Source organism: Phoenix dactylifera, chromosome 15, assembly GCF_051530095.1.
Source record: "Phoenix dactylifera cultivar Ajwa chromosome 15, Ajwa_hap1_PhDact_Kaust_v1.1, whole genome shotgun sequence".
NCBI classification, from domain to species: Eukaryota; Viridiplantae; Streptophyta; class Magnoliopsida; order Arecales; family Arecaceae; genus Phoenix; species Phoenix dactylifera.
This window is the reverse complement of record NC_143204.1, coordinates 19,419,770-19,445,476: the sequence shown is the minus strand read 5'-3', so window position 1 is coordinate 19,445,476 and position 25,707 is coordinate 19,419,770. Positions and strand designations below refer to the sequence as shown.

Sequence of the window (25,707 nt, the reverse complement as noted above, 5' to 3'; positions counted from 1 at the left end):
AAAAATGTACCCAACATATCTTAGTATTAAATTATATAATTAAATAAAAAAATTTGATTCATGTAAATTTGATTCATTAAGGATGAGCAAACTGTAGAATCAAACTTGACCTAATGAATTAACAAATTATATAATTATGGATTATAGAATAACTTGCCAAGACGCGAAAGCGTGAAACATTGTGAGGACCCATGCGGGCGTGTGTTTAGTCCCACATCGATTATTCGCTGGGTAGATCTTGGATATTTTTATAGGATCAAGGACCCAAATAATACCTTCCGAGTAGCCATTTTGGGTGAGGTCCTGGGTTGTTACAAATGATATCAGAGCGGATCCGGCCTATAATCTATGTGAACTAGAGGACACTACAGCACGGATCCATTGAAGCTAACCACGAGCCGATCATGGTGTTTGTGATTAGATTTGAATAGATTTGAACCCTTAGCCTGACGAGGACGTCAGGGCTTGAACGGGATCTTGGGTATTTATACAGAATCAAGGAATCCAAATAATAACTTCCGGCTAGCCATTTTGGGTGAGGTTCTGGGTTGTTACAGATATCTCAATAAGCTACAAAACGGCAATAAATGAGCCTGTTACACATTAGCTTACAAGCATATATCTAGCAAATATAGTCATAAACGAAATAACCGAGCCTCGTTCTTACGGATTAATATAATTTACTTCACCTGCGGGTTGAATGACAATTTCTAAGAACGACAAGGTGCACATTCGCAGGATTCCGGAAAAACATATCTTCAAACAAGGTAGCGGGCGATTATTTTGTGAAAAAATATCGAGGACAGGGTTTGATGTAAAAAACTTATTTTATTTTATTTTATTTGAGTTTCGGGGAAGGTTCCGCAGCTCTGTCCAATACTTTCTCCATTTATTTCATTATTATTGTCCAAGTGCAGGGATGGTAATATGCGAGGTTATGGTGAGCTAGTGTCTTTTTAAGATATTAGTACACCGTAAGGGCTGATGTTACCTCATCCATCAAACTAGTAAATTCTCAAACACTAACCTAACTTTTTAATTAAAATGATGATATGGCATAACTTGTATAACTCATAAATAGATTTCATTGAGGCTGTCACCGTGTCAGCCGACCTTTCTAGTAACAGCTTTTGTTGTTTATGCTAGAGATGCTCGTTCCCACATTCAACAAGGCTTTAGAGGTCCAAGGGCATTAGGAGAGAGTTATCCCTATTGCATTGCTCATCCCAAAAAGAGAAGGCTGCCCCCAGGAGAAGAGAGATTTTTGAAGTAGGGCTGGATTAGAGATTGGTATATCCCAATTCTGTACCTATTTGAGTCCAAGCTACACACGTATATCGGAAGAAGAATGGTACTACAGATTGGATTGCTTCCTTCACGGCTCATCACTCAGAAGGCTTTTTTTGGATTGACCACGGAGCTGTGCCTATGCCTTTGCGCAGCATTTTGTTTTCTGATTTTGTTAGCCGTCTTCATACTCGTCATATGTGAACCGTCAATGTACCACCAAAAAAAAAAAACAAGCTTTATCTATTTCCATTTGGATCGAATCAGGTCAGTAGAATTTATCCTATTGATTGGTCAGATATTTTGTGTCAAATTAGGTCAAGAATATTCTGAACACAAATCATAAAAAAAAAACGTGTATAAATAATCTTTTAATTACAAAATAAATATAATATGCAAGAACATAACAATTAAACAATGCTTGGGCATTATTATAAGCTTACCATGCATAGGATTTGGTTGACAACTTGATAAGTTATAATAACAACATGAAATGATGACTATTATATTTACCATTGCCAATGCAGAAAGAGATAACATAGTGTTGCTTTATAGTAATATACGTCCATGACAACAGATGATATGGTTTAGACTGTCTTCAGAGTTTTTCAATCATCTTAGTTGAAACCATATTCATGCTTCCAGTGTTCAGAACCTCCTATTGCAAGTTATCATTTCGAATGTTCAATTCCACTTTAAATTGTGCTAGGCTATTCTTGTGGTGCACCATTTTTTTAAAAACATGAATAGTCTCCGAAGTATTTTTCAACTCTGGAAATAACTTACATGAAGCAATCTTAGAAAGCAAATCAAGAATTAAAACGAGTGGGTGCTCTCAATATTCTAAGAACATCCATATGTTTCTCAATCCCTAAAAGTAGAAATAGGGGTAGGTGATTTAGGGTTTATATTTGGTTTAGAGGGATCCAACTTATTGAGCAACTTTTCACAATTTCCAATAGCAAAGGGTTAAGAAACGATTGAATCTTTAGAGGAAGCAGGTTCTCTGATACAAACATTGCTCTTAAATTCATCCACTAATGCTACAAGCTTAAAATTTATTGCCTCGATAAGAATTTTAAAATGTAAAGCCATTTTATTCAGAAACATTTGCTTCGTTGCTACTTTGACACTGTTCATGAACCTACAGAGCCTGCAAAATCTCTATAAAGAAGAATGTATTTTTCAGCAAAAGAAGAATGCATTAAGATAAAACGAAAACAAGAGTTATGAACACTAAAAGAACCATGGAATTCACACCAGGAAAAGATCAATATATGATACTAATGTCACAAAATAATCTAGTTATAGTCATGCTAGCTATTTATATCAATCCCCAACAACACTAACCCTAGAAAATTTTTAATACCTAGACTAGTTCCAAAGGCATTCTGCTAATAGTACCAAAAAAAAGAATATATTCATCAATGAACTGCAACTAAAACTTTGAAGTCAATTTTTGACCTTGAAAACGTAGGACTAGACACAAGTTGCTATTGTCACGTGCAGATCTCTGAAAGTTCATCCCAATGATTCCGAGTTCAGCAACATCCAATATTTATGAGAAAAGTTATGGCTTACAGAAGCTAATATCTTCTTCATCATCTTCCTCTTCCTCTTCATTTTTTTTATTATTTATAGCACCTTTCACCTGTTTGATCTGGAAGACCCTCTGATTCGTGCTACATTACACTTCCAAGACTTGCCTCCACTCAGACAACATAAAGGGATACCTTTTCTTCCCTTTTATGATCTTGATTTAACAGAGCAAGATGTAATGCACCAATTGATATTTCTACAAAGCTAGCATATACATCTCACTATCTGCAAAAGAACATTCCAATAAGCATAAGAAATCAAAGGATACCTAAAGGTTCCAAGAGAAGTTCATGAAAGATAGCATTCTAGATAAATTATAGGGGCCCTCCGTTGTTTTGAAGTTAAGCAATGATGTCATACCAGCCATGTATTGGAATGGTATGCACCATGTTATGATCTCATATCTGCTCATGGTTTGCTAATTTAAGGCAGTACAGCACCATATGTACCATGAAATGTACCTTGGCATACGGTGGTATAGCATGGTACATACCATGACATGTACCTTGGTATTGGATGGTACGCAATATGGTAGGGTTTGTTCCTCAAATATTTTGATGGTCCAGAACAATTGTCGACAAAGGAAGGCCAAAACGTTTTTTTAACAATTGACAAGTTCCTTGTTTTTTTGATGAAACTCATCCCGATTGTTTACCAATGTCAATCTGTATTTTAAATCTCTGAAGAATATGCAGTTGCAAGCACTGGAATAAAATGGTCCAACTCTTCAATGATGATCAGCTAATCTGAAAAGTAACAGAATGGCAAAAATGACTGCATCAGGCTCATAGCATTTAAGGGGCATGCATCTTCTAAATCTCGACTCTTACAAGCACCAAAAATTACAAAAAAGTATCACCACCAACTGATTATATTGTATCATTATTTGTCCCATTTAACAATATGATAACTTTCTGAGTGATGGCATCTCTACCATCACATCTGATCTGATCATCGAGTGTATAATATGAAGCATCAAAACTAAGCATGCAGACATCTTGAGTATGCGCAAAAAATTGAACCAGTGGCTACTTTCTCAAGGAAAAGAAAGGAAGGAAAAAAATAGATACCAAGTTTTTGGAAGTAGAACCTGTATTTCAGAAAGAAGCTTCAGCAGAAAACTTCATCTATATGTTGTTCTTTGTGGTATGACAAAAAAAATTGCTCTTTTCTCTTGAATTTAATTTTGGGATACTCCTTGCTAAGAAGATGGATACACCAGGCTTGCCCTCATTGAAATTTGAATAAAAAATTGTGAACCTCTGGCTTGAGCCTTTTTGTTCTAAAAGATAACACAATGGAAGTGTAAAATCCTGTTGTAGCTATTATGAATACTCCAATGTAGACACACACAGTAGCAGCACAAATGTACAGGTACCTGTCACCATTTTACTTTAAAATAAGAGCTCAGTCAAAGCAACCTGCATGGCTGAAAGCACATAATACATGGAGAGTTACAAAAATATACACTAAATATTCAACAATGCTGCTTGATATGGGGGGGAGGGGGGGAGTGAAACTTAATATGGAATAAAATCCATCACTTCATAAAGATCAGAAGTAATTGCATTTGTCCTTATCAGCATGCTGGAATGAACCAGTCAGAAACAAACTTAATCATAAGTTTGGTCCGAGGATGATCAGTTTCATTAAATCTATAATCTAAGATTAAATCTACCTCTTATAAGGTTTTGAAAAGGAGAAGGAGCTTGTGTAATAGAAAAGATGAAGAAAAATAATGATCAAGTTTTTCTTCTTCCTTCACTCCCTTCTTCCTCTTCCATTTTACAGATCCTTTTTCAACCCAGGGTTGAACTGTTACCATGAGAATGTGATTGTATTCCTCACACCGGAATCTTTTCAGCAAAATATATAGGAAACTAGATCTAAACTTTATTTTGGATGTATGGGTTTTCCAATGAGAGGTCAAATTGAACACTTCACCACATCACTTAATTAACTGGATTCACAGATCAGAATAAGAGCAATATGCCATACCAAGTGAGAGATATTCTTATTTTAATCCTGAAATAAGCTGCATTGCACTACCTCCATAAACTTTAACATGAAATTTATTTTATGTTTATCATTGCCAACATAAATCTTACATGTTTTGATGCCAATAATGTAATATTTACCAAGTTGCACCTAAGCTAGCAAAAATGTGGCTACTACCATTAAGTAATAATGATGAAGTACTCATCACTTTTACATAACTCACTCACTTTCTTCCCACCCAGGTTGGCCTATTAATTTCTTTTGTCTAGTCAAATCTTGAAACAAGGTAGTCTAGAACAATGAAAGAGTTCTTGAGCATCCTGGCCCCATACTCGCTGGCAATATTCTGTACCAGTACTGTGCCTATATATAATAGGGGTCCCATTTTTCCTAAGAATGATCGGACAGGCTTGTGAGGTGTATTTTTGCTTGTTCTCCACCATTTCAAGATGGAAATGAACAGTTAGAGAGAGGTGAAGGTGCTCGTTACCGGATTTCGATCGGAGCCTGGGAGAAGAATCTAGCTTGGTGTCACTCTTCACCCCATTTTTATTTTCTTCAAAAATCCAAGACTAAATCATGGTTAATTGAATAAATATTGCAGGGATTTTTCAGTCGGTTGATTGACGAGTGTATGATCTTATAATTCATGCTATATAGCATGGTTGGGGATCAGAATCATAGAAATTTTGGGTTTTGGGTTGAACTCCAAAACCTTTCCCAAATTCCATATAAATACTACAATTTTTTGAGCAAACAGTGCCTGTTCAGGTTGATTCTTGGATATGTTGTCGATAGGAGCTAATATGCATAACTACCAGGTTAATTTTAATCCAATTATACTGGCTGGTCATATGATGACCTGCGAAGGTATATGGAGAACATAAGGCAGTATCTCCCCGGGTGCACAATGTCAACTTGGTATCAGCTGAAGATGTTTACTAGTCTGCTAGCCACTCAGTGTTGGATTCAGGTGAGAGGGCTACATTTGTATATCAAGAAACATGCAATGCAACCATCAATTAATTAGGAAATTTCAGAAGCATATTTACTAAAAGCTTAACATAATTTAGAACACAATATATGAAACCTAAAAGAATGTCAGAACTGTTGTACTACAGAAATCAATCTGTCATACTTACTTTGGTGAAAAAACACTCCAAACAAACAAATGGTTCCTCATGAGCAGCAATATAATGGTGAACGCAGTCAACACAACTGAGTTAAGGACCAGGGGAAGCAAACATGGAAATGCAAGCTTCATTTCAAGCATACAGCTCCACTTCGATTTATTTGGAAGTGAGAAATATCTCGTATTTTTCATAGATATATACATCACCATGCTGAGAAATGATAACATTGGTGATGCATAGGTAATCATGAACATTAAAATTCCAGAAAGCACTGTTGAGTAACTTGAGATACCCTGAGAACAATAAAAAAGCAACAGAAGTAGAGGCAGTAACAATACTTGGAGTACAATAAGCTAGTGAAAATATGGTGTAAAATTGGATAACAATTGAAATCAATAAGCTCAGTTAATTTTGAACATACTATAAATGCTCCAGCAACATCAATTGTAGCCAAGCTGTTGCTGTTCCCAAGACCAAAATGACCTGCCATTCCTAAGAAATAGATGGAAGCAACCTGTGCATTACATAGACCGTTGTTAGTCCATGAAATTGTGTAATCAAATGTAATCCTGAAGATCTAAATGAAAAACAAAAAAAGGCAAGCATATATAAATATTTACAGTGATAGGATTGTATTTATATGGTTTTCAATACTGGAGCATATCAATCCATACCAGGCTTACCAGCTTGTACTGGTAGGGACCGTTACTTGGTACACCTCCGTACAATGTGTCGGTTGAAAGAATTGGATCATACTGAACTGTATCAGTTAGATGATCCACCTGATACTGATACTAAAAAACTTGGTTTTATACCAGGAAAAGCAGGGCATGCCCTTGTGGCACATTATAACGTATTTAAATATCTCAAATGCTATAAATTTTCCACTCAACAGTAAACTGTTGAAACTAAAGGGCCTTGAAACAGCATTCCTGCAGAGAAATGATTTAGCAATCTCCAAATCACATTCTTAAAAAATCATAAAAGTAATGTGGAGCTTTTCTATTAGTTATATGGACTTTCAAACATGAAGGCTAGAAAAGCTCCATATTAGTTGAGTGATTTTTTCTTAATATATGAACTTCTGAACTACACTAAAAATGCTAGACCATGTATTCTTAGATCTTTACATGACACACTCTGTCAGACACAAGGCACAATAATACAATTTTAGATGTTATCTCATAAACAGTTATCAGTTTTTCATTCTCAAATAATTCAAATTGTACATTACATTTTATGCTGAAATAAATTCATATATAACCAATCTTCAATGCCATGGACCAGCTAAAATTAAGTGTTTACTATGAATTTACTAATGATATCTGGAATGTTCTACCTAAGGTGCTATACTTGTTCTGGAGTCTGGCTTTTGCACCCACTTCCTAAGCACTTCCTTGACCTTGAAAATTTTCCAAAGCTCTGCTTCCCCCACTCTAGCAACTGACATATTCTTGGCTCATTGTTGAAACAGGTAGCAAAGGGTTAGAGTTATGGTCTTTGTTTGGATATAAAATCTAAACCCCCTAGCAATTGAAATCCACTTTATTAACATTTGAGGTTCTTATCAGATCAGAACCATATGACCTTTAAATGAAAAGGTTTTCTAGATAATGAATATGAGAGATGCGTCTAATAAAGTGAGTTGGTCTTTTTCTTTTCTAGTGGAATTTCCCTGGTGCTTAGTTACCAGAACCAGGTATGGGCATGCAGAAGCAACTCTACCAAAAAAAAAAAAAGAGGCTTAAAAAGCATGTCCTGGGATGAGTTTCCAAGGAGATTGTGAAGTGAATATGCCGTCCTAATTGGAAGATTCCTGCTACTAAGGAATGGTCCTTTCATATTGCCAGATAAGGGATACATCATCATTCTTTCCTGGTAAAAAGGATGGTGTCTGGATGACAAACACACTAGAAGTGTGCATTAAGGAGCTCTCTGAAGTCTGAACCCACCCCTTCGCCATCAATCAAAAGGTCCTGCCTAGGATGAGGGCCAGTGATGTGAGGTAGTCAGGTTTAGCATGCTGATATGAAAATTAATCATCTATTTTAGTCAGATGAATGTATTGTAGCTGCTAAGACTAATCCTAAGCAGCATTATGCAATTAATCCATGATTGATGAGTAATTGACATCTTAGGTCTTCCAATTTTCCTCCTATATACCATAGACCCAAAGGTTAGTACCAAATGTAGTCAAGAGACATGGAACTATCTTGATAGTCTGATTTCTAAGGAGAGAAATTGACCTAATAAACAAGAATACAGAAAGCTTGTCTCATGTTGAATGAAAGATGGTCAGTTGAAAGAAGACTTCCAATGAAATCCAAGAGAAACTCCAAGCCCACTCAATGCGGCAAATATTCTTGACCCACCTTTTAGTGACATAGATGATCCCTCTAGAAGATCCTTAAGCATTTCAAGAAACTAGCAAGAGGTTTTTCATGGCAACCTAGCAAGAATAGAGAGGTAAATTGTGGGTAATTAATATAACAATACTCTAATTGTCGACAGGCACTCGCAAACCTGGCATGCCCTCTTATACACAATATTATATCTTCAAATACAAGTAACCAAACACAAACTGAGACATTAGTGACAGCCACTATAATATCACCAAGTCCAAAAGGCAACTTCACAAAATTGGGTCCACCTCCTTAAATAGGTCCACTAAGGATCTCAGTAATCATTCTGAAAGAACATATATATGAAAGACAAGGAGAGCAACAATGCTCAGTAAAAAGCCATAGTAAACAAGATAAGGTCAAGCTTATTAAAACAATAAAAGTAAAAAAAATAAGTTTTGATGCTTAATGACACTCCAACAGTTACAAAATGACATTTCCAAGGGGTTGATACGGCACTTATCAATGGAGACTTTCTTTACTGACCAGTTTCAAACTTTGCTTTACAATAAAAGCCAAATTCTTTTATATTTGAGACTTACTTGCCCACAACTGAAGCTAACTTAATACCATAGTCCGAAAGTTCAAATCATGAGTGCAATAGCTAAAGTTGAAAACAATAAGTGGTTGTCACTTGTGTTTAGAAGTTTGCTTTTGAATGCCAAAATTGTAACCGTGGAAAAGCTCAAATAAGATGTTGTGGCTTGATGCTTGTGATAGCCATTGATAGACGCAGAAAGCAAATAATCATAAAACAGGGAACTATAAAGTTCTCATATGTAAATATTGATCAACACAGTAACACAAAACACTTATAGTCAAAATGAATAGTCCAAGATATTCTCATCACGGATTATATGAAGTAACTCATGGAAGCAAAAAGAAAGATGATAATTGCAGTTACTGCATGTATACAGTGTATGAGAATAAAAATTTTAGGGAAATAAGATTTCTGCTTCAGAATGCAAAAAATAATCATTATGAAACAAATAATGAGAAAATTTAGTAGCTGACCTCAACGCACTGCTTATGATGTGATCCGTCAATTGAAAAATAGATCATGCAGGCTAATAATTGCAAGAAAATCAGTAAAACAGGTATAGCATTTATTGGCTGCTGCAGAAGAAGTTGCAGAAGGCACCAAGAGGCAACATATGTTGTGCCAATCATGTATGTACAATCTTGAAAACCCAGCAGGAGAGAATCACTTCTCATATTGGTGGAATGGCAGTTCAAGCTAGTTTGTGTCATCATGTGGGTTTCCTGACAAGGAATAGGTACAACCCATGGTGATGCTAATACAGTCAACATCACCGTACTCCCAATGTTGATATAAAAGATCTGAGCTATTGAGGCAGCACTTTGATTGATTGGCACCATATTATCGCTTTGATTTTCTATGATATGCAGCAAGACCAGGAATCCAGACACAAAATGGCTCAAACTAACTAAAAAAACGAAGCCTCTCTTCAATCTTACTATGCTAAGGGCAAATAAACTCGGCATCATGACAATAAGTAGTGAGATTATATGAAGAACCTTTATAATAAAAGAACCAGCTTGGACAAGCAACTTTGACACATCAGGAAGATGAACCCAGTTCACTCCACCTTGATGCCAGCCTCTTAGAACCCTCGCACAAAAGAGAACAACAAGAACAGAGGATATCTTATAATTTTCATTGTTAATCATGGGAATACTGCTTGCAACACTAATGCATGATTGATGGGGAGTAAGCTCTTCCTCTCTTCTCTTTGATGCTTGTCTTTTGAAAAGCAATTGGATTGCCGAAAAGAGAAACAACAAATGCAGTGTGGATGTCAAAAAATGCCATGTATATTGCTCTTCTTCCACCATGGAGCTTGAAGTGAAACTGAGAACATGGATTATGATCCCAATAAAAACAAAAATTTCATCAATATGGCAGCTTCGTCTAGACTCTTTCAGTTGAGAACAGGATTCTGTTTGGGTAAAATAAACTTCTCTTAACAAGAAAAATAGAAGAATCAGCAGAAGAAAACATGATATGAGCATAATGGCAATTCCTGACAGAAGCAAGTTGATGGGTTTCTGCACAGATGCGAGACTGTAAGTTATTACCAGTCATCCTAACCTGAACAAAGTCATAAATCATCCCCACTAATGGATTAACTCAACCAGGAATAGAAAGTGAAAATTACATCAGTGGCTCTACGAGACAACCATTCACTGGCACTTCTTAGAAAATCATAATAAGATTCAACAGCGATCCTTAGGTCATCAGTATTAGATCTGCAAAAAAAGAAATTACTAGTAAATATCATTAACCTGTAGAAAAAAATATCGATAAATCTATGCTGGGCTGGGTATCTAATATCTTACGTGAAGCTGGAACCCTGACGAAGTTGCCACATATTATGAGCAGCTGTTGCTTTTGAAAATAAATGACAGAACTTTTCCTTAATCCTGCCTGTAGATCCATTAATTTGCAAACTTTGTCCATCACCACCACAACGCAAATCTCCACATAGTAAACCGGGTAAATGTGCTTGCAATAATCTTAATAACTGCCACGCATTCAACTCTAATGCTCGTAACTTTTGCTCATCTGTGATCCAAAAACATCAGTAATGAAAATGCTAATAACTCATAGTTTGTATACCAAGAGAGGAATTGCAGAGGTAAACCTGTCAACTGACAACTTTCCAAAATTAAGAGATGCATTTCAAGAACACAGTCAAGTTGTTGTTAGTCCATTTTCTAATTGCAATACAACCATTCATAGAATTTAGAGTTAATCTTCTCCAATTTTCGGATTGTTATTAAAACCACAAAAATTCAAATTGGTGTCTTTTCAAATATTTATCACATTTGCACTAAAATCATTAATGTGTTCTGTATAGACTACTGAGGCCAATTAGCATGTGTAGTGGCTTTTCTCTTGCGCGCAAGCGCACGTGCTCTCCCTATGTGTGTGTGTGACAGCATTGACAGTAAGAAAATACTCGCAATTTGCACTTGTTGCCTTTTAATCCATCTGCTTATATTATTAACTCATCCACTTGAACTCTCTTTCGTGCATCACTCTTGCAGCTTCCCTACATGTAGTTAGCATCTAGCAGTATTATATAGAGATGAATAATGGCATGGGCATGCTTTTCACAATGACATATTCCTCTACTCCTATATGAGTCTCTACACTCATTGCATATATAGAGTTTGTAATTATCCACATCTTATTCAAATCAAGGTTGAACATTGATAATACAATAATAAGAGAACTTTAAATAATGGCTGCTATTTAGCTGTTATTCTATTATATATAGCCATCATTCAACACTCTCAGCTAATTTGAATAAATTAACATTTTTTTATTCAAATTACTATGTCAGCAGGAAAAGACTTTTTTTTTATTTAGTGAACAGATGTTAATTAATAATCTGTTGTTTTTTTGTTATAACTTGCTGATAACAGCCAACGTAACATACATCAGTTTACTCCCAAATAAACCCAGTATTGACTAAAACTTGGTATATAACAGCGGTTATCTCTGTTACAATAGAAAAATAGTGGTCCATAAGGGGCCCCATTATTTGTGGATATCAGTGCTATCAAAACCTTGGTCTTAATCCACCTTCACAGTGAGCCCAGTGATAATATATACTTATTAGATGCCCTAACAGGGGCATTCAATTGAAAACTTAATCCTCCAATTAAAAGTTATTGGAGTCTATATTGCATAGATAAGTAGCAACTAAAAAGGAAGTAAGAAAACAAATAAAAGATAAAATAAGCTTATATATTGCCATATATTGTACACCATATATCACAATATTCATACATCATTATATGATGCTCTATGATATGTTATATACAAGATTATGCTACCTCCCATTCTTAGGGGCGGATCCGCAGGGGGTTTGGAGGGGGGCATGGATGGGCTGGGGTTTGTTAACTTAGTAGATTAGCTAGATACATGACCATCATGAATTGATTAGAGTGACCTCCAAAAATATTGCTATCAAGTCCTTCCTTTTCTTACAGAACCTCACCGTCCACTACTCACTTCTAAAATAACTAAATTAAATCTTTCCTTGACTGATTTCAATCAAAATCAAATTTACTCCCACCTAAGACCTGATAGTCATGCCCTCCTTAACTCTCTCTCTCTCTCTCTCTCTCTCTCTCTCTCTCTCATCTCAAACATTGATGCCCCATATAATCAGTCATAAGAACTTATGAAGAAAAATGATCTGCTATAACTCTCTTTACTTCTATTTTCACCAAAGGTCCTGCCGAAGGAGAGGGAGAGAGTAGAGTTTGGTTTTAAAGTAGATGAAATTCAAATTCATTTTCTCCTAGATGGATCATGTCCTAAGGTACATAAAGAGAATTAAAAAGTTTGTAGATTGGGGCCTTGCACTGTTGCCCAGTAGTAAGACAATATATAGGTAGTAACTTTAGTTTTTTTTTCCTTTCAATTATTAAGTATTTTACTTTTATATTGGATGCAGTCATCTTACAATATTTTATATTCAGCTAGTGCTTGCCAACCCTAGGACCAAATCCCGGTTCCTCCCTTGACCATGCAAGTATCTTTTTTCATATCCTTTTGTTAAATTATATAGCCATACAAGATCCCATATTTCATGCTTGATACTTGCAATCACATTTTAATGTCTATAAAAGAATAAACAATTTACAAGTGTTACCTATGTCTATTGACACATTGAAGTGACAACATCATGCTAAGATGGATCATTAATTATAAACAAATTTTTTACTTCACATCAAAAAGTTCGTGGATTAAATATATTATACTCAGGAAAACAAGAAATGACACAGGAAACAAAAGCAATTAACAACTATGCAAGTTATAATTTCCCGCAATTTCAGCTGGAATATCAACATTGGCTTAACCTTTTCACTGAAAAAAGAAGATATTTGACATTTTATTCTAAAGTAAGATGACTCAAGACCACTTTTAATAAATGAAGAGCATGAACAATAAATTTGCAATTCTTCATTACAAAGTTGCACCCGAGCATTTGGGTAAGAGTTGGAAAAAGAATCATGTTATGCAATTGCATTCCTTTGTTTTTCATACAATAAACCAGTACATACAGCATAGAAAATCAAAACAGAAAAAAGACCTGTCAAAGAATCAAGCATCTTCGGCAGCATAACTCCTATGTTGTTCTTTGGAATTGGAACTCCAAATAGAAGAGCTAAAGTTGGTGCAATATCTACCTAAAACGTGATCAAAGATTAGTGAAAAAAAATCGAAGGAAATAGAATAGCATTTTTAGATTTCCTTAACAAACCATCTAAGAGTTTGACACAATAAACAAACCAAATCAACTTTCCATGGATATATATACAGAACTTGCTTGTTGTATGCATGCATATAAGCTATCAGAGTTGAACTGTGTCTCATATCTGCCAGGAGTACCATCAACACCTCAAATAATCAGAAAGCCTTCGGTTCAAAATAAAAAGAAAAAACAATCTTAAAATCTGTTGGCTAGAAAAAGTGATTTGCTGTTGATGTGAAGAATTATCTTAGTAGGGTAAAATAACAAAGAAGAAAGCTCAAGTTTACCATTTGAGATCTACTCCGTGGATCTGACTTCGGTACAGATTTTTATGCAATACCTTCCAAGTGGAAAATGTCTTCAAATATTTGGCTTTGCTCAGTTGAGGGAAATGTACTAGGAGATCAAACCTTGCTTCTTTCTTTGTCATGGTTAGTGGCACCTTGCATATTTGTTCACTGGTTGCATGAGCTTAAACTGCATTACCAAGAGGGCAGGTCTCTGGACCGCCAATTAGCTATTTGGTAATCATTGCAAAAGCCCCTATTTGTCAAAAGGTCCCATGGTAGGAATATAACATCAACTAAAAGGATTGACATTAGGCTAAAAGTTTCTCATGAAAATTCTCAAACCATGTTAGCATATATCATGATCCTTGTTAGCGAGCTATAGGTGGGCAAGGATTCTTAATTGAGGTTGACTAGCCAACTTGTTCAAAAAATTTAGAATTTTATTTATAGTTCATTTGAAATGCCAATAAAGTTTATATCTTCACCTATAAGTTGTTACGAACACTTCATAGACTACAGCTGTGTTTATTTATAGCACTGCTGGACATATGAGTTGATAAAAATGAAAGCCTCACAAAGTCTACATTTGATTGTTGTATCAGGTTGTTAGAACCTGGTTGTGATGAAATGATCTTGTTATAAGCAAGAAATGAGAAAGATATGATGCTACAACTAATGCATTCTTAGTGCAAATGAGAGTAGCATTATTACTTGGAAAGCTTTATGGGCATAGGGAGAATAATTTGAGCCTTTAGACCCTAGGCCAATAAAAAGAAGCAACGAGTCAGTTTCTTCATACGAGGATCCTCCATGATTCCCTCCATCAGTCATTCCATGGTCGCTAACTACCACCTGGGGAATAAGAAAACAAGAAGACATTTGTTATCCATACCAGGTCCATTTTATTTTTCAATATCAATAAGCAAAATGTGTGGAAAAGGACATCTTCCTAATGATACCAAGATAACTTATCTGCATTTAAATTCATTCTTAACTTGAAATTATTATTTAATCATTTTTTAAGTTACACCTGCACATTCACAATCTCCAACTCTCTTCATCCACAACTCTCTACCTTTCGCCCTCTACCTAGTGTCAAAAACTGTCTCCTTCACCTACCCACCACTCTACACCTCTGTCTGATGCCAACAACCACCTCCTCTATCACCTCATATTTCATGGCCTCCATCCAATGTCATCTTCATCCATCTGATGCAGCCACTAGCCTCCACTTTGTGGCCCAATCCATAACCTTCTCCAAGTATGCCCTTCCTCTCTGATCTAGGATTTCTTCAGAAACATAAATCTTATATCCAGGTTTACTCAAAATCACTTAGGTCTCTTCAAGAAACACTCTTCTCCCTTGGTTTCTTCAAAACCCAAACCATAGATCCAGTTAGAGAAAATCCCTACAAGCCCCCTCTTTCTCTCTCTCAAGTTTTTCCAATACTACAAATCCTAGATCTAGGAATCTCATAAGCTCTCTCCAATTTACTACTTGCTAGTTGGCTTGTTAAATGAGTTGCTACTCATCGATCGGCTCATTGCTACCTGACCAAGTTGACCAAACCTGACTTGACCTCACTTGGTTTGCAACCCGAGCTATAAAGAATAAGCGATCTCATGACCAAGTCCAAATATATGTGAGGTCCATTCTTGCCAGTGGTTGAGGGTCCTCGACCTTGGGTTGGGCCTGGGTTGGCCCTTGACCAGACTAGCCCAAGTTACACCCACATTTAGGCCAAAAAAAAAAAAAAATCTAGGCCTAGCCCAACCCAGCGAGCCAAATACCCTGCTTAAGCCCGCCCAAACCGAAGCAAGCTAGATAAATGGAAGGCATTGAATGCCTAGGTCTCCATTTACAATGTAAGCATAAAAACAAATCCAAAGAGACAAGGTGAGCATGACAGAAATGATAACATTAAAATAGATTTAGCAAATTTAAAAAGGATGAGGGGAAGGGTGATTCGTTAAAACTTGTGAAAAATTGCACCAACTATAGGTAAAGTTATAGACGACGATGGCATATATATTTCTAACAAAAATATGAGTAGTTTTAGTAAGAAGAGGGTTCTTGATTTTCAGTTGAAGGGTATCATCATAGCTTTTTTTTAGACTCTTCTTAAATCTAGGAAAATTGAGAGTTTCTCCCTAATTGCACAAGCTAAAACTGTGACATATAAGATTGGTCCCCTTTTTGGCAACTAGCCACAGACTTAATGGCAAGCCCCCCTCTTGCTTAAATTTGCCCTGCCAAGAATTTGATATCATTTGCTAAGATTGACATCAACAACTAGTCATAATATCTACTAAAAACCTTTAATAAAGCCTTCTCAGCTTTGAGCTTTCCGTATAGTGGACACCATATTTGATGGGAAAAAGCTTCGATGATGATGACGACATAATACACAAAAGAAGGAAATTATTAGAAAAGCATTGAGAAATTCGATAGTGAAAACCAAAGCAGTCATTTACACGACTGAATAGGAAGGGCAAACAAATGCAGCTCCAGATAGTCAGGTAACATTCATTGTTATGGCTATGTTTATGTTCTATTTAGCATGTTTATGTTTTATTCAGCATTTTCAATCATATCTTCTATAACCATGTATTAATCACAAATCATGCTAGTTATGTTTGTTGTGTCCACAAATCTTGCATCTGATTTATTAGTGTTGATATTTTGGTATCACAACTAAAACATGCTATTTAATGAGTGCTCTAATAATCTGAAGTAATTGACATTAACATTGAACTGAGAATACAAAGGCTGAGAATTTCTTTTTGTAGATTCCAGAATTATGAAGTTGATGACTTCAATGAGTTAAACCTAAGACCATAGTACATGGTGTAAAACAAGGGGAGAAATACTTTACAATCTCATAACAAGCTTAGAGGATGTCTCTAATCTATGATCTTGCTTAATGGATATGATAAGTTTGTGAAAAATTGTTCCTTTTGGTAATCAATGCACATATGTTCTTGATTACCAAGAGTGGATATGCATCTTTAATATGGATGTTGGCTAGATTTTTTCTTGATACTAGCATATTACATACACATACTTTTAACATGTCAGAACAAAAGAAAATGAATACGAACCAAAAGAGTGCGACTAGTAGCATTGCCTTGATACAGAATATTGCGCACGTGAATCATCTTAATAACCTCATCCATCTCCTTCAGCTTTGGGGCCATCAATATACTGATATTTCATATTTTAATTCAAATCAAATCCAAGAAAAAAATAATATATAATATCAATATTTATAATGTTCTGAGAAGCAGATAGAGAAACAACCTTTGACGTCCACCGATATGACCAACATGATCCAAGCCTAGATAATGAAGAATCTGAAATAACAATTTGAATAAGAAATTGCACCAAAAAGAGGAAACTTAATATTGAATGTGATATCAATAGGCAATCTGATATACTCTAGTGATTTAAGATTATCTCTAAAAGATTTTTGTAGATGAACCGGACTACAATTTTATAATTTATTTGACAAGTGAAGAAATAAGAAGTATCAAAAGCAATGTGTCATCAACCGCATTAAATGGCTAACAATAAGTAAGGATGGATGAATGTACAACAACTCAAGCACAAAGTTACTCAAATGGTTAATCAAGATAACCAACAATAAAGCCGCTTGAGAAACAAGCAGTATAACATAATCAAGTAACTATTTTAAAATAGAATATTGAAATCATTCAAGGCCGAAGCCAATATAGAAATGAGAATAACATGAATTTTGAGAACTCTAAAATATACGAAGAACATTACAAGTGGTTGTGGCTGCAATATGCAATATAACAGATATTTGACTATGTTCTCCATTTTTCAACATTCAACAAGTTAATGTACATGCACCAATACTCCTAGTCTTTTCTTTACTGAACTCGATAAAAATGAATACTCAAAGTCTCAAAGGATCTTGAAAAATAAAATAAAAAAAATGAAGTTTTAGAGAAAAACAAACTTCCGATACATCTCTAAATAATTAGCAACCGCACGAAACCTAGTACAACTAGAAGGATCAAAATATCATGCTTCACTGGCTTACAAGATTTGATAACAGATTGTGGATGCTGACGGGCTCAATAGACTTTAGGGGCACATGTGGGTATGAACGTGTTCAGTTCAGGACTCATTTTGTTAACTGAAATAGGTATGGTTTGGTTGCTTTGTTTTTTATGCTTAGATCCGGAATTTCAACAATTTTTCCAGTGGTGCATCCATCTTGTCAAAACTACACGTCGACGATTCAGGTCTAGGTTTGGAATCTACACCAAACCCATGAGTCCATGTTACATAGAGTTTGAATTGGGTTGGTTCCACATTGGATCAGGATTCACCAAACAAAATGCATCCTTAACACATTTATTTGGGTTAAGATAGAAATTTTATTATACCGAGCAATTGCTAATCTGCATCTCATAAACATAATTATACATAAATATACATATAAATATATACATATATATTATAGGAAAAGTAATAAGAAAAAAGAGAGATGACGCAATATGATGGCTACCAACCAAGACTACACTCTATCTTTCCCATTTTACTTGAGAAATAGAATAGGAATATCAACATCTTGGTTCAAACCTAGGACTGTTCCCTAGTGCATGCAGTTTAGAAGAGTGCCAACCAGCAGACTCAAGCCTGTTTGCAGACTTTTTTGTAGCACTGATCTGAAAAATATTTGCAAAATAAAAGAATCATCATCAACTATAATTGGAACTTGATTTTAAAGACACATCTTAAGAGATAAGAAATTTGAGAGAAATATAGCTTTTCCTAGATATAACAAACTTTTTCAGATCTTTGACATAAATTTTCTAGGGGAAAGGAGAAGAAAGGGGTCAGTGCTGTAGATCAAGTCCCCTAAATAGTGGATTCACAAGATTCAAGGAAGAACTTGTTAAAACATAGCTTAATTTTGCAATCATTGAGATCAGAAAAATTTAGTTGTAATCCTTTTTATACTTAGTAAATTATAAGTATTATGTTGGTATTTGGTATGTTAGTAATCACAAAAGAAGTTCATTATAAGCAACTTCATGGCAATTTCATAGATATTAACATTGTTAGGTCTTTATTAATTAGGTTGTAATCAAATAACTAAACATTTTGCTGAAAAAAAAATGTTGTCGATTTTAGAGATTTCCATGATTCGTTATACTTAAAGGCTCTCATCTAGAAAATGCCAACACCATAATTCTGAAAATTTTAAATGATTTAACAAGCTTTCGATTATCTAATACATGTTTCCTCGGATTACTCTAATCTTATTTTTGATTCTTTTAATAAAAATTTTCTATTTTTTGGCTGAAAGACTGAAACTTGAGCTAAAATTGCTAGAAATTACCGAAATTGTTCTAACTGAAACTTCATGCAGCCCACTGAAATTGAACCAGAACCATGTTTTCCGACCTTGCTTACAAAGATATAAGATTAAGAAAAGGGACAAATAGAAGATATTCTATAACAATGGAGTCAAAATATAACCTATGTAGCATGAAGAGTAAAATCACTCAAAATAACATAAAGCATCAATAAGTTAAAATTGTTAAGGGAGTTGAGAAAGCCTGTTGCTCTGTTCTAGAAATAAATTTTACATAAAAAGTTTTTCAATGCAGTGTAAGTCTGCCCTAATTCTAGAAAACTAGAAAAGTATGTTTTATCTAGGACATATAAAAATTGGAAATGGCTATATTACCACCGCTCATTTTAACTACAAATCGCTTTTGTTAACATAACAAGGGATAGTGAAGAGCCCAAGACAATATAAAAGCACCAAAACCTAAAAAAAAAAAATCACATATGCACATGACAAGGAGCACACACCAAGGAACACCATGAAAAATATATGGCTGTGCTTACAAACTCAACTGGATTGTGATTCTGTTATCCATGTCAATGAGGAAAAAAAAAGATACAAAGAACAGATGTAAAAGAGCTACATTAGATGACAAAAAGCACAAGAGCACTAGGAATAAATTGACAAGAACCATAATATACCAGAAAGTCCCAATCTTCGGCAGCAAGTTCGACATCTAGATGACGAGAAACATTAAGATCAACTCCAACTGTATCTTTCACCTAAAATGACACAAGAAGCCAAAAAAAACAATGACTATGGTGAATAGTTGCAAAGGAAAAAGGAGATTACAACTACACCAAAAACAAAGTGACACATTATTTCAAGGAAATATACATCTACATATTAATAAATGGGCCAAACTCAACATCAATGATAATTAATTAATCAATGAGATAAGAGTAAGGCAAATGGAAGCCTACTACATAGGATGACTCAACATGCAACCGTCCTATATGCCCTTTTGTCCTTCTTTGACCATCTTCGACCAATCTTCTGCCAAATCTCATCTCTTTATTTCTCTCTCCTTCCAAATATCCAAAACAAGGTACGTAGTCTTGGTGTCAAATTGCATACCCGAGGGTGACCAGCACAATATGGTACCGACACCGGTACTATATCATACATCCTGTATTGTTACACAAAATAAACCCTTGTTCCCGGTGTTCAAGGTTTTTAAGCTTCCTTTACTTAGTTTTGAGTGGAAAATAGGGCTTTCTAGTTTTGCCAAATAATTTTTTTCTGTTTTTTGATAACCAGGGCAGGATAAATCCATGCTAAAATCCAAGTGAGCACGGGGCTTGCACCCAAGTCCTTGGTACAGACCTCCAAAGACTTTACCAACTGCACAAGTTGGCACCCTCTGCCAAAGCAACTTTTAACAGAATATTTGCAGAATTAATAGTCCAGAAGAGAATAAAAATTTGGTGCTTCTCAAATTATCAAAATCAATAACATATTATTCCACTCATGATCCGGAACATACAAGAACTAACCAGCTTAATGGAGTAACAGTTTTAGAACAATGTCATGTGGATCAAAATTAACAATCTGGACTTACATAAAAACTGCTCACTCCATCTTGTCTAGTAAATAATTTAGGGAACAGTTTGATCCAAGTCTCATCACCAAGCATCACCAATTTCCAACCAATGCGATAGAACTGATCTGCAGAAAAGATGGATTGAGAATATAACAGAGTCCAAGACATACCAAACCCAACCATCTTTAAATCAAGATTCTACCACAGTAATCTATTTGAACTAACCAAGAAGATTGTCATCTAAAAAAGCTTGAGTGTTAAAATTGAGTGCCACGTCCAAGAAACCTCCAATTGCACCAGAAACCATTGCCTGCAAACAATACATACATAAGGATTTTTCAAACCATCCATAACAATCTGCTGCTCAGCAAGATAATTTACCTTTAACCTAGGCATGGTAACTGTAGGAGGTGCAGCTTTTGCATGATAAGCTGTTGCCTTTCCATTGGTCAATAAAGATTGCATATATGGCATTGCCTCTATCATAGCCTTATTTGGTGGCTTCTCATCTCTTCCCAATACAAATTCAGCAGGTAGTCCATCAATGACCTAAACTGACCAATGCATAAATTTAGGGGAAAAAAGTTAAAAACTAGAAAAACAACAAACTGAATTCCTCATGAAAAGGATAACACTTTAGAAAATGAACTTTGATTTCATAAGGAAAAACATCAGTTTTGGGGAACAATAGGTCCATACCATCAATATCAATCGATCATATGATGGAGGTATTTTAGATATTTCCTGTGAAAAAATGAATGACCAGAATGAAAAAAAAAATTAGAATTGACTAAGATTTCAAGGGAGGAAAAAAATGAGAATGATATATGATTTAATTTCCTTCCCGTAAAACGAATATATGAAATTATGGAGCTAATAATTTTAAATCACATTCCATTGTCAATAGACATCAGATATGATAGATGAATTCAATAATATCCTAAGTAATTTTTCTTTTATAGGGTGGGCAACCACCATATTGGCAAAAAAATGACATCATTTCAACAATGAAGTCTCCAGATGAAGCAAACAAAATAATATGAATAGATTTCCAGCCATGTTATTTATTATACGCTAGATTGTGGTCACACATGCTGGTGGCATGCTAGCCTAGCATCTGCAGATGGGAAATTTCTGATGTAATAAATGCTGGTGGCAGGGAATATAGGCCAGGAGAGGCACGCGATATTTCATTCAAAACCATGAATGTACTTGCTGACCCCAAACTGAAAATCTCTCTACCAACAAGTTCCTCTCGTCCTCCAATTAAGAACATTTCAAGAGAAGCTCTGTTCCACTATTGAGGACATAAATAATGTCAACCATGCATACAGTGCTATTTTCAATAGTTTTGATTTTTGATAATGGTGCCAATTACTCTTGTCGGTTTTGATACGATCAACCCTCACACTTCAATAGTTTTCTTTAATTTAAAACTCCAGGCTTTACTTATAGCACCTCAAGATTCTGAAAAAAAACTCCTGATGGAATTTTACTAGTAACCTTTACAATTTGGTGCAAGAGAATGAGGTTGCAGCTGTCTACATTCTCTACATTCATATGTCTAAATACACTGAAGTTTCCTGTGGCTGTTTTAAGATATAAGCTTCGGTAACTGCATGCAGGGATTTTCTCGAAAGGCGTGCATGTCTAGATAACACTAAAAACAAGCAAAGACGGATTGGGAATGCTGTGCCACCTATATTGGCATATGTACAAGGGAGAAAAGTCAAGGAAGCATTTGATGTGAAGATGGTTTTGATTTGAAGGTCTGGCTCCTAATCTTTGCAACATATATCAATATCAGCTTTTAAGTCTCCAAACTAGTATATAAGGGTTCTGTGTACAGAATATACAGCATTCAAGGTGCCACTCTCTATAATTACTTTCCCTTCTTCTTTGTGCTTGTGGAAAGGAAATGACAATTTAGATTTGTATAACTGTGAAAATGTTAAATATTTCATATTGTGCAATGAGTGTTGACATTAAGTAATGGTTTCTAAGAACAAATGCATAAATTTTATTCTAAAGAAAGTGTCTTTCTGTTTGTCCGGTCTCCCATCATTCTTAGTTTAAAGTCACATAAAAAATCAACACCTGCTCCGGATGTACATGTTTCTGTAATGCAGGCATTATTGGGCAGATGAGTCACTCCACTGTTGAAAAATCAATAGAAAGACTGGACATGAATGTGCCAAAGAATCCTGTCTCCAACTTGGTACGTCCTTCCATCCTTAGGCCCCAAGCCATTCAAAATACTTTCTAGCGATTGTAACTCACACATCAGCTCTTTAGGGAAAGAGAATATCTAGAGTTGAAAGAGTGGGACCAGCACTCAGATATTGTCACCTTCAAGCTTCAACATTTGCAGAAGTGATCAGGAGACATTTTGACGAAAGAAAACTCACCTATTCGACGATCCAACTTGGACTTCTTCATTAACAAGAACTAGTCCCTCCTAACCAGAAAGGTTCCAGGCTTTTAACAGTATTCTTCTGCATAGAAGAGCATCTAAGAAACTAGTTCTGTCCAATCTCCTGAACAATTTCCCCCTATTATAGGATCCAAGGACTTGAGAACGCCAAGGGAAGTCCTGAAGAGAAAGGAATCACCAACCCCATTTTGCCAAAAAAAAAAAAAGCTCTATTCACATCTGCCTAATTCTTAACACTGAAACCTCTTTCTCCATTTAGATTTACTGAAAGTTAGCATGATAAAAATAGGTACACCATGTGATACATAAAAGGCACACCACATTTCATTCAAAATGTAGAAAGTGATGGGAGCCATTTGTAGCACTGTCAATCCATCGCATTGTATCTTCTGTAGAGATTTCCCAAGCAAGAAGGAAATAATGAATCGTATCCACTCGATTGTTACAGAAAAAAATGAATGGAAAAATTGGATATGAAGGCACTTAAATACGGGTTCAGAATGAGGCTTCATTCATAAAACTCGCCAGATCATAAATTTATAACAAAAGACAACAAAAAGATTAAAAAACAATAAGGTAAAGGAAAGGTTCAAACACTAACCTTATACAACGATCTAAGCTGATCCGGGGGAAGTTCCGTCTCTTTACCATCCGAAGTGGAATTACAAGTTGGCATTCGATAACTCTCCAGACCACTGCAAATTAGACCAAACTCAAATTGGATTTTATTTGCGAACGAAATGATTTTTAGTTAGAAAAAAAAAAACAGTAAACAAATGAGGACAAAACTGACCTAAATCCGCGGAGAGTGGGTTTAACGGGAAAGAATCCGAACACAAATAGCGAGAGACCGAGGATCTGAAGCGCGACAGCAGCGACTGTCCAAGCCGTCAGCCTGGCGCAAGACAAGGGCGACGGCATCGTTGGAGAGGCCGAGAAAACCTTAATTAGGGTTTCTGGGAGGAAGGAGAGGTGGGTTATGGCCTTCTCGTCAGAGCCCTTTGGCGGCGAAAGGGCGGGTCGAGAAGGCTTCGAGCGGTAGATTGGAAGAGGTGGAGTGCGATCTATAAAACCAGGCTAGAAAAAGGGCGTAACTTGTATCTTATAAATAATAGTCATATCGCTCTGACCCGCAGAGGAGGTGGAAATTCTAACAGCGCTTGGGATGGGGGTTGGAAGATGCCGACGGTCGGACATGTCTTAAGCGGCGTCACATTAGGATGGTTGGTATTATTTAGTAGAACAAATTACAAGCCATTAATATATTTAACGGAAATTACAATGGTTTCAGCTCGCCTACAATACATTAAATGCAGAATAACGGGAAAAGATAACAACCGCCGTAACATGTTATTTAGTATTATAATGATAGCAAAAATTATGACTGTTATTCTCCTATGTATTTTTTTCTCTAAATAAAGTGATTATTTTTTTAAATCTAAACTTTTAGCCAATTATTTTCTCCGAAAAAAAGGTTGTATTGTTTGAAAACAATTATTAAGTGAACGATGATGCAGAAAATTAAGCGGTTATTTTTTTATGAAAAGCAGTTATTTTTTTGTTATAATGCAGTTCTGACGAGCATAAAACAATCATAATTTTAAGATTAAAAATTTGAAATAGCATATGGAGGACAAATAATTGATATTAAAATTATTAGAATAATTAATAATATTTCAGTTGTGTTTGTTAATAATATAGTTACTGTAACCTTTAATATAGTGAACAACAATAGAAATCTAATGGTATTATTTGTTAAAAATTATTGCTCATTAGGTCAAATAAGCAAAACGAATGCTAGACTTATCATTATGCACCATATAGGTGGGTGGGATATACATATGATATACACAATGATTAATTAGATCAAAATCTAGTAGATTATTTATCTCATAATCTTTCGCTTTAGTCCTCCCATTCCTTCTCTCCTCTTCCAATTAAGCCTTTACCTTGGCATCCACTTCCACCTTTAATAGTTTGTAGTCGCGCAGTTGGTTCTATATTGTTGCGCTCTTTGATTTTCCAAGCAAATGTTGTGGCAATCTTTGAGCATCACAAGTGGTACTAGAGCTTAGACCACGAAATATGTAATCACAGATGGAAGGTACTACAAACAAGATAGCAAGTCTTAATGGCTCGAATTGATTGATTTAGAAGGAAAAGATTGAAGATATCCTTAATTTTAATTATTTGAGTCATATTTATTGAAAGAGATTGCACAAAACCAGTAGATATGCCCGAGGAGGAGTGGAACAAGATGAACATTAGGGCTATCAGCTACATCGAGCATTGGGTGGATGATTCTATGGATCGTCATGTAGCTAATGAGGTATCAACCTA

At 35.4% G+C, this 25,707-nt stretch overlaps 1 protein-coding gene across 14 annotated transcripts; it reads right to left on the bottom strand.

Annotated features, from left to right (window-relative positions):
• Positions 1 to 2,517: 2,517 nt before the first annotated feature.
• On the bottom strand, positions 2,518 to 24,587 carry LOC103695446 (Alkaline-phosphatase-like family protein). Of its 14 annotated transcripts, none has more exons than XR_015973588.2 (18): positions 24,161 to 24,587; positions 23,969 to 24,062; positions 21,633 to 21,677; positions 21,315 to 21,482; positions 21,159 to 21,243; positions 20,952 to 21,058; positions 20,032 to 20,112; positions 17,305 to 17,357; positions 17,106 to 17,208; positions 14,715 to 14,855; positions 13,552 to 13,648; positions 10,781 to 11,006; positions 10,600 to 10,690; positions 9,434 to 10,489; positions 6,439 to 6,531; positions 6,027 to 6,310; positions 3,957 to 4,278; positions 2,518 to 3,111 (listed from the first exon to the last, which is right to left on the bottom strand). XR_015973588.2 is itself a non-coding variant. In XM_026800528.4 (17 exons), exons 1-17 carry the CDS (start codon positions 24,286 to 24,288, stop codon positions 4,117 to 4,119), a joined length of 3,000 nt encoding a protein of 999 aa, XP_026656329.4. In that variant the 5' UTR covers positions 24,289 to 24,587; the 3' UTR covers positions 2,518 to 4,116. The 14 variants fall into 14 exon arrangements, 6 of the variants coding, with proteins under 6 accessions (XP_026656329.4, XP_026656331.4, XP_088567768.2 ...); XR_003383144.4 differs by having other exon boundaries at positions 2,518 to 3,632; positions 3,977 to 4,264; XR_003383143.4 differs by having other exon boundaries at positions 3,977 to 4,264.
• Positions 24,588 to 25,707: the final 1,120 nt, after the last annotated feature.

What these genes read in the sequence shown, in the direction of transcription:
- LOC103695446 (XM_026800528.4), bottom strand. Translation starts at nt 24,288, where the DNA reads ATGCCGTCGCCCTTGTCTTGCGCCAGGCTGACGGCTTGGACAGTCGCT. An exon ending in ATGATCGATTGATATTGATG is followed by an intron (nt 21,483 to 21,632) that starts GTATGGACCTAT and finishes TGGTCAGTTTAG; the next exon opens with GTCATTGATGGACTACCTGC. An exon ending in ATGTTGCTGGAGCATTTATA is followed by an intron (nt 6,311 to 6,438) that starts GTATGTTCAAAA and finishes TATTGTTCTCAG; the next exon opens with GGTATCTCAAGTTACTCAAC.